Here is a 10,437-nt window from a genome sequence, read left to right on the forward strand (position 1 = left end):
GGCGGTGCTCTGCCTTATGTTCCATTAAATCATCTGTCATTGCATCCATTATTTTCCTAACAAATCCACCTGTCTCATCAAATTACGCACCCTGCATAAAATTACCCATCATATGCATATTATTGTAAAATACAAATTTCTCCACGAAAGTAATTATCTAATCATGCAATCTCCAGCTGTAATTGCATTGCAACATGACTGATGAGACAATCTAAGCAACTATATCAGTCCAATTAGCTATCATAAATCTTCTGTTCGTAGGTTAATGCAGGCAAGAGACCGCGAGCCGTTGAGATGCATTCAAAATTGTGCTCCTTCCCACGCGTCGAGCATGCCAGAGCTGCCTCCACCTCCCCGGCCTCCGTCCGGAGCGTCGGCGTCGGCGTCAACGTCCACATCGACCGGAGTCGTCGCAACCGCGATTCCCGGGATCGTGTTGGAATCGGCGACGTCGCCGACGACCCTCGTCGTCAGTCAAACGGACCCTCCGACGCCGACGTCGCGGCGCGTGCGGTTCCAAGGCGACTTGGACGTGAACGACCATGCTGCAGGGTCGTCGCGCGTCACCCTATCGCCTAACAACGATAGGAATTCATCCTCATCACCCTCTCCTCCCCCAGCGTCGCTGCCGAGAACGAATGTGTCTCGATCGAGAAGCCTGCAGCCGGAGGAAGTCGCTAGCACGTCCGCCTGGGGTGCGTAAACTTTCCCGCTTTGCATAAGATAACACGGTACTCTCGAAGAATCGCCCATCTTCCTGAAAAAGGGATTTTCAAACCTATAAAAATATGGGTGTGGTGTTGAGTCTTTGAGGGTTAGATTTGAGTGTAGTGAGCACTGAAATTTTAAGACAAATTTATATATGATTTTTTACTAGATCTTTTTATATTTTGAGGTTGATGTTTGTTGTACTGTAGTGAACATACTCATGATTTCTGCTATATTTGCTATTTATAGAGAATAGGAATTGTAAATTTTCTGTTGTGTTTACGTTCTCTGTTATATTTTTTTATATTTTTTATATCTGATATATTTGATATGTTTGCTGCATAGAATGTACTGAATACTTCCACTATGTATATATTGCCTTTATAGCACCAATTATTATACCAACTATTTTTACCTTGTAAAGAATATGTGCTATATCTATTGTATTAAAAATACCCATTATAGTCTCTGTATTCACAATAACTATTACCCTTTTCCTGACTAATATATTTACTATAACTCCAAAACATATTCCAGGTGTCGCTGGGAGCTCAAAATCAAGGATAGAGGGCGAAGACGACGACGTGGAGTCTTGCTGTTCTACCTGCAGCTCCTCAAGCAGTTCCGATGAAGCTGCTGCCTACGCCTTGCCACCGAGAAGAGCATACGGCGGTGTCAGAATTTCTTACGTGCCCAACGACGCAGTGGCATGCGCGAGGAAACGTACACCGACGTCTTCAATGTCGAATCAAGCGCATAGGGATGCAGACAAGTGTATTGTGTCCTGATGATCCCCTGAAGAGTTTCAAATCATCTTTACGTCGCGATATCAATGTATTGTCCATTGAGGGAAACACTTTTACTTCACTGTCAGGTGATGTGAAGAAGAAATTCGTGCGAGTCTCGAACCGATGAACAACGCGAAAAATATGGACTAACGCGATAAAATACAAGAGTTCCTAAAAGCGACGTAAGATTCGCCATGTTTCCAGCACTCGAGACTCAGATAAACGATTTAATATACTCATGTACATAATGAACGTACTTCCGAAATGATCGCTCGTGAAGACCGAATAGTCGCGACGATCGCGCTTCTCCTTCTATTTTTAATACCCCGGTATATTTGATAATAATAACGATGATGATAACGTTATATTTTATTACCATTGCCATTCCCGTTGCGTAAACGACAGTTCACACGGGCGCTGTGTTCTTGTTCGAGATTCGATCGTCTTGTCTTGACCAACTTTTTTTAGATAATAGTTTGAAAGAAAAAATTTGGTCAACTCTACAAAGTAAATAGTATTTAACCGTGATGCGACTGCATGGCGTTACGCTGTAAGTACAAATGAAGAGCGTTCGGGCCGAGATGTAGACAATCTGAAAAGTATTTGGAAAATAAATTGAGACGAAGACTAATTAAGCAATTATGTTGTTGTACGATTTGATTTTACCCAATATTTCCTTCATTTTTTACATTTCTTTATGCTAAGTCTATTTGTCATTTTCTGTCATTTTGATCTTTCTACTAACATTGAATCACAAATAAATAATAAATAAACAAGAGTAGAGTATAAATAGTAAAATTATAATTAATAAATAAAATTAAAAATAATGTTCTCAACTTTCTAATTAAAATTTATAAGTTCAATTCAAAATGTATATGTTTAAGCATTAGATCACGGCAAATACTCGTCTTTAAAAATATACACTGCTAAACAGAGAAAACAGGGAGAATATATGCTACAACCAAATGCATCTTTCTCTACCACTTAAACAATAACCAGCCGAATTAATTCAACCATGTTTAACGCATGAAAACTCGCTTTCTACTCCTTCAACCTAAAGGTAAGATCGACCATAAGCGAAGCAATATTCGGAAAAATCGTAAAAGTCTCGTTCGAGGATCGTTGCACCAGAGCAAAATGGGATAACCTACAATCGAAGCAACCGATAGAAATCAATATGATGAACCATTTTACCAACGGCAAAATCTAAAGCTGTATCATTATTGAAGCAACAATGACAAATTTTGTGTTGATATTATATTGATGTCTGTTGGAAAAGTTAATGGTCGTTGTCCAGTATGTCTCCATATTCCTCACGTTCCTACTCCTAAGAACAGAAATGGCTTTGGAACCAAAATAAAAAATGTGTTCCTCTGATTATGTCGTACCAATGTGAAGAAAATTTTTCTACAAGTTGATACTTTGCTACATACTTCTTAGATATTGTTTGGAACATGGAACAACAAGTAACAATGTCGATGCATGTTTCTTCATGTTTCTGTCTCCAAAAACAAATGTCGTTTTAAAACCAAAACAGAACCTAAATATTTCCTTAATTAGGATGATTGTCAGTATGGACAAAATGCTTGCACAACTATTAACTTGTGGTATATTGTTGTATATATATGTTATATATACTTGTATAGCAAATAGTTACTCGTTATTGTTTCATTGAGCATGAAGTTTAAGTAGACAAAATTGCACTGTGCTTGTCATCCGATTAGAAGGGGAAAAATGAAAACGCACGGTTGAGCAGTGAAAAGAGCGAAAGTGGTTTCTCTCGGCTGCACCAAACGTCTGTTGTTATGCCACTATCTCGACTACTTGTTACACTCATAAAACATTTCTCTCTCTATCTTTCTTTCTTTAGCTTTCTCTTATTTCACGCGAGAGAGATCTCTGGTTTATGAGGAATCGTCGGAAGAACGAGCCACGTCAATTTATCTACTAACGTGCACGTTTCCGATCAAGGATCCTCATGTTGCGAAAGATTATTAGCATATGGCGTACATCTATTATCCATGTCCCGCATATCGACGTAATCGAAGGTTTCAAACAGGTGTGTGCCCAAATGAAACTATACGATTATGTCATGGTAATCCCGAGGAACAACAAGTACACGGAATTATGAAACTGCTTGGGAGATTTCGTGACCTGCTGGGGATCTATAAAGAATTGTATGATGAATTGTTATAGTGTTTTAGTTGGGTTTTGTAACGCTGACTTAATTTGCTATAGTGTCGAAACAGGTGTAATTTTATGTTATTTGATATTTGGGTATTAGCAAATAATAGAAAAGATCTTCAATTTAATTTAAAGAGTGATAAGAAAGTTTTAATATTCAGATAGGCTAAAGTGGGGTCTATATGTTTTTGGATTATTACATTTTTGTTTTTAACATTTTGTTTTTTTTTTGCGAAGACTGAAACGCAGGTCCATAACAATTTTAAAAAGTATTTTTTCTTCCGTTTTATGTGATTCTATTATCCATGCTTTAAAACGCCTGAAGCAGCTTGAGGTGAAATCCTCGTTGTAAATCGCGTGTTTGGAACAGTTTTACTGGACAATTACGCAAATTGACGCACGGACGTTTCTCGAGAAGCATTTTTCTTGCATTCACTGTACACTTCGCTGATTGCTAATATTGGTAAAAAATATAAACATGTATAATTAATTATTTACAATAAAAAACATTTCAAAACAAATGACAAACATTTCAATTAAATTTATAAACAATAAGACTCCTAACAAACTATCAAAAATATTAATCGAATTTTAATTTTCCTTTATAATTTTTATACAATATAAAACAAAATAATAAAAAATAATGTTTAGTTATTTCACATAAAAATGATTAAAAAATTGCAATTGATTGAATTCGTATAGTGGGACAGATTAGAATTAATTTACATTCTCATTAAACTACATGTTTCCACAAATACAAACTCTATTTTTAAGATTATAGAGTTATATAGTGTATAAACTAGGCCGAGATTGCGCAACTATAACACATAAGTGACTCGTAGCAACTGTACGTGCTTGAAGGAGAACGCATTCTCGCGTAGATGCTCCTTTTTACGGAATCCTCCTGGGACGCGTAACACGGGCCATAATGCCATGTTATGGAACTTTGCCATTGTATTGTTTCCGTGGATCTATTTGCGATACACGAGTGTTTCTTTCAGCACATTCACCTATGACCCCAGTCATCGAGTTTGGTATGAAAGCTAACCTTAAATCTTTACATCAGTTCTATTTTCAGTAGTATATAAAATTTGTTAGAATTTTCAATGATTTTGGGTTTTCAAGTTGATTTGTTTCATTACAGATAACATTCTTCAGTAGTAATAATAAAAAAATGTCTATGTTTTAAAATAATAGGCATACAATAATTTTGTCTATATGAATAGACTTTATGAAAACAGAAGCTATTAATTATTATTCACACGTTTACAATGACCTATTAACTTTTTAAAGTAAAAATAACATTGTTTAATAATAAAAAGATAAGAATATAATAGGTACATACGAACATAATAATTTTTCTATTTATAGATAGAAATTATGATATTATTATTATTTTTCAAACATATGTTTATTACTAATTAAGATTCTTTACTATCTTTTGATAAATTACACTAAATCCAAAACTCTCTACTAATGTTTTATTTATACCCTCCACCTAGGTAAACCTAAACGACCACCTGTACATACAAGATTTCCATTTTGCTTATCTCCTAACCTAAACCCACCAAAAAAGGCACCTCGAGTACATGCGAGGCGTGCGAGGCGTGCAAGGTGTTCGTGCGCCGTGGAATGTAGGAAAGAATGGCCATGGAAGGAATGGCAGACCCACTGGCCATAATATTGAGCTACGCACACGCAACTGCTTGCCATTCCATATACACTTAGCGCCTTCGTCGATGTTTTAATGACGACACTGTCATGGAAACGTATTCTGCAGGCAAAATCATGGAGCCCTTCTGCCCTTTCTTCATGGTAGACCGCGGGGGCATTCCTTACAGCCCCCCGTAACATGTTATCACGCCAACTTATGTAACGTTAAAAATTTGACTATATTTGATAGTAAAAGATTCTTAACTTCGAATATGTTGAACTCATTGAAATAAGCTGAAACCAATTTACTTTTAAGAGATCAATAACTTCTCTATTTTGCAAAAAAAAAGATGAAAGCTTTAATATTCTTCGCACGGTTTAAATTGTCACACTTTGTTACTACTACATTGTTACACTGTGCAGTATTATATTTAATACTGCTTTAACACTGTTCGGTGCGTTTCCTGACCCCTTGAAGTTAACTATATATGTATGTAGAATGTTGGTGAGACGACGAGAATCTTTTCACCCGGCTCTCACCCGGAAACCTCAACAACGTTAAACGTGGCAGTATTAAATATTGGATTGCCAGATAAGTCTTAAACCTTTCAGAGGTCACGTTTTTGCTCAGAAACAAGAAAAATTTTGTATGAATGGCATAATGGAACTATTCAATAGGTGGCAGAATATTATTGAATAAAGTGGTGCATATTTGATTTAACTATATTATTACAAAGTGTTCAAATAAAGTATAATTCATACTAGAAAAGCTTCAAGACTTATCTGATAATCCAATATAATACTGCACAGTATAACAATGTTAAGTGTAAAAAAGATGAAGATTATGTTGAGGACTGGATACATTATTTCAGGTAAAACTCGGCAAAGTTTCTGTTATCCAGAACAAATCTTGACCGCTCCTTGTGCGTTTCGTCTCATTTAAATCATTCATTCAATGAATGAAATCTCGTTTTCCCGTTACATGGAATTTGATTCATGCGCGAATCACGCCGATCGGCGTGGAAAGAGAACGCATTCTTCTCTAGCCGCCTCTATCAACTGTATCTTCGGCCATTCTGGATGCTGAACACTTTGTAGATACGTTCAAATAACGTTCCAAATAGAGAGAATCAACGAGCAAACATTGGTGTCACGAAACGAAGGAATCTTCTTATCCGGCTACGAGGAACGCGAATGCAAAGAATTCAGTATTCAATCGCGCCTCCGATACTCGTGTTGTGCCTATTATTGAGTACATGGGCTTCTGTAAGAAAATTCTTACGAGATCCCGATGGGTGATCGTTGTTATATAGCGATTGAAGTTATATAGCGTCACGCGTATCGGACCTTTTACGGTGAGGTGGTGACAGTCTGAGCTGGAATTAATAACAAAAAATTCATCTATAAGATTAGTTTACTAGGCTTATAAAATTGGAGGAATTTTATAGCGTTGATCCTTGATGACCTTGATTCATTAATTTAATTCATAAATGGTGAAACCACATAGCAAAAAATTGGAACATTAAAACATTTTATATTAATAAGTGATTATTGAACTGGAAAACATAAACATATTTTATATAGATTAATTTTTAGGCTAGAATAATATGAAATTAATTTATACTATATAAAAGATTTAGTAGTTGATGAGACCATAGATTCAACAGTATGAATAGAAGAGAAAATATTGAAGAATGCAGTGTAGTTCATAATGCGCCAATAGTAGAAAGAACTAAAAAGGGTGGTTAAAAGAACATAAAGAGTATAGAAAGTCACTAAAATAACAGTGGAATCCTGAAAGGTCACAAATAAAAAGAAGCCCAACTGTACATGATAAGGTAATGAAAAATATAATACCAATATCTAATAACAAAATGTTACAATTATAACCTTAAAAGGAAGAAGCTAACCTATTTCTGTGCCAGGAACAGAAACCAAGATAGACCAAAAGAGCGAAAAAGAGAAACGACGGTACTGTTCGTTGCGCGAAGATGCATCGAAAATTTCACCTGACCAGCAATGGTCAATTTCATGGATAGCAAGAGCGTACTAGAGGTTGAATCGCGCGAGTTAATCATACGCGACGCAAGTAGGCCGACCTGGACAAAAACAAACGATATGCGCACGCGGCACGGCCGCGTGCGATACATATAATTGGCCAGCGTATTGCTAGCGGTTCGTGAAGTATTCCAGCAAATCCGACATACATTCCAGCGCGGATCCCGGCTACTTACGTTCCACCTCGCTGTGGAATGCAGTCACCTTGTGGCAGGTGTACGGTGTACCGAACGTCCTCAAACATTTCAACCTCCTACTTTCCCCGATTTGAATTCAAATGTGTCTTCGTTGCGGCAAGTGGGAGCAACGGGATCTGGCTGAATCAGTCGTTTCGGGATTGATCTTCCTTCGTTGTACCATTGAAGCACTGAAACTTTGATTATTGTTTGATATCTGATTTTTAGAGGTTTCTGATATTAAAAGAAATAAGATTGACTGGATATTCATCCTTAATTAATGAACTGTGCATAGTTATGCAAGTTCATATTTTTATGAATGCACCCAAATAAAAGAATACAGTATAAACAGAGAGAGGTTGACACGTTATATAGCTTTCAATGAGAGAACTACTACGACGAATAGTGGGGTTAGTGGCCTTGAACGGTCAAATATTTTTCACTGCCTATTCACGCTTAACTCTACACTTCTCCTGTATAACACAATACAATGCCTATGTCATAACGACATAAACTAAATTATAATAATGAACTACAATATAACAACAACAAAACTACATTATAATACTAATAATAAACCTATAAGAATACATATATCTAATTTCATGGTTCGTCTTCTTTTATTTCATCAGTCAGAATCAGCTTGCTTTTTCATAATCTTATATTATAACACCTTTTACATCCTGGTGACGAATGCTTATCTGTATACTATTACTATAAATTATAATTGTCCAATGTAGCACAGAAGTATTACAATAATCGTCCTAAATGTACCTCAGGTGAATATTTCAACTTGCATAGAAGCAATTTGGATAGACAACCAATGATCTATTGAAGAAAATAAATGAAAAAAACCAATGGAATGGAATAATTTTAGGTTAGATATACACGAATACGAATCGAACTAACGGGTCCATGGAGCTCGTTTACGCGACCTCTGGGCGGTCATCTCGTGGTTAAATGCGCGAGAGGCTTTCTCCATGGATTGGAATGCGGCCTCTCCCTCTGACCGGCTCTCTGACTTGCTTCGAGGATAGCCAAGGAGGTGTACGTCGGCTTCCAGGTTCGCTCTTTACTGATTCTAGTTCCCCCATGGCTACATGCCGGAAAATCGGATACCGGTTACTTCTTTCTCGAAATATAGTTGGTAAAGTTCATATTTCTAACCTATCAACAGTTCAATGTAAACAGATCTTACGCCGCACGTGTGTTGGATTTTATACAATTTTCTGGATAACAAGTGTCTGACTAAAGGACTGAAAGTCTGAGAAAGTGTTTGATGATGAAGTTTTTTTCTATTAATTAAAAATTTCTTAATTCTTATACTCATTCTATCTATTATTCTTAATTTTATCCCGAAATGATAAGTGTTTGGAAATTTTGAAATTGAAATTCCGAAGAAGCTTCTGATTAAATTTAACGTTCAATGGACTAAAAATTATCTAATTCCAACTTTCATGTTTTTTTAGAAATGATGAAATATTAGAAAATCTAAAAAGAAATGAATTTTATAATTCACTGAGCATTTGTTATGAGCTGTGGTCTATCAGAAGTAAAGTAGTTTTTTATAATTGAAATCAGAGGCTGTGTAGAAATATGTGCAACTGATACTCCAATAATCTTAGATTGCAAAATGTTACCTCGCTGGTGACTCAGTAATTAAGCATTTCCAGAGCGATAACTAGCGAAAAATTATCCACGCGTAGAGCGTTTCGATTAGAGATCAACTATATACTGCGACATGATACCGTACACACATGCGGACAGATAATTTGGTCGGTAATTTAGTTAGATACTGAACAAAAAGAGTTGTTTTGTATCTCTGGATTATCTGACTCCTGGATTCTTGAATCCTGATATCTTTGAAATATTTCACTCTAGGATTATGTACTTTGAATTTCTTCGATTTTGAATTTTTTGTTCCTTTGGATCTTTAAACTATTTATTCCTTTTTTCCCTTTAAAACTGGAATTATGGTACCTACACTTTCGAATATTTCGGATTTTAGATTATTTATTTTGGTTCTTAGAATTTTCTCAAATTCCGATTTCCTAGAAAGAATTTATAACTCCTCAAAACGTCGATACCATTTGGTAACAAACTTTTACCAGGCATAGAGCGCAAGACCTGTTTGCCAGTCTGTACGCAGCCTAAGGCGCGAATGAACGGCACTCGATCAAGCTGTAGACCGCCGCGTGCCTGAACAGCTCGCTTTCCATTCCGATGGAGAGGTTTTGCTCTTGCTGTTACAAGTTAAAATGTACAGGCTCTGGTATAAACAGCAGATCTAATTTGCGCTTGACGGGCACGTTTACTACGCGAGTAAACCAAGTTGAATGAAATTTAGTTTTCGTTCGAAGGATACTTCTCCCGATGGATCGACGATATCAGAATACTGATTTGCCTCGAAGGCTGAATTGCATAAATTTTTCGCGATCAGAAACGCAAACTCGTTGAGCAAGTAGAGTTTCGCGGCTGATCGTTGCCTTCTTTTACTTCATCGGCCGAACTCACGTTGCTTTTCCATAATCGTCGTAACCATCTTGTGCCTTCTGCATCCTGATGGCGAATGGCTATATTATTTTTAATAATACAATCTTATTATCAAAGATAAATGATAGTTTTGAAAAATATTTTAATATCATTTTTGTTAACATCATGTTGTAGAATCGGATAAAAGGATTTTGACAGTCTGTGAGATAAGTTGGTAACCTTGGTGACAACAAGTACGACTTCCAAATTTGAGCATGCGTCATATAGGTCAAGGTCATTACAGAGATTATATTCTTACAGATGTGAACTAGAAGATTTTTCTAGATATTCCAATTTACACGCGAGATTATAGACCATGTTATCATTTAGATAATAAT

At 36.4% G+C, this 10,437-nt stretch overlaps 1 protein-coding gene across 4 annotated transcripts in view; it reads left to right on the forward strand.

Moving 5' to 3' along the window:
• The window catches only part of LOC122569356 (protein espinas-like), a 113,811-nt gene extending 111,675 nt beyond the window's left edge, over window positions 1-2,136 (forward strand). For all 4 annotated transcript variants that reach the window (XM_043730272.1, XM_043730273.1, XM_043730274.1 and 1 more), the window contains 2 exons: window positions 262-695; window positions 1,246-2,136. In XM_043730272.1, the coding sequence (XP_043586207.1) occupies window positions 262-695; window positions 1,246-1,496 (685 nt within the window). In that variant the 3' untranslated portion in view covers window positions 1,497-2,136. The remainder of the gene's footprint in view (window positions 1-261; window positions 696-1,245) is intronic.
• The last annotated feature ends 8,301 nt before the right edge of the window (window positions 2,137-10,437 follow it).

The sequence above is a fragment of the Bombus pyrosoma genome, linkage group LG7, assembly GCF_014825855.1.
Source record: "Bombus pyrosoma isolate SC7728 linkage group LG7, ASM1482585v1, whole genome shotgun sequence".
Taxonomy (NCBI): Eukaryota; Metazoa; Arthropoda; class Insecta; order Hymenoptera; family Apidae; genus Bombus; species Bombus pyrosoma.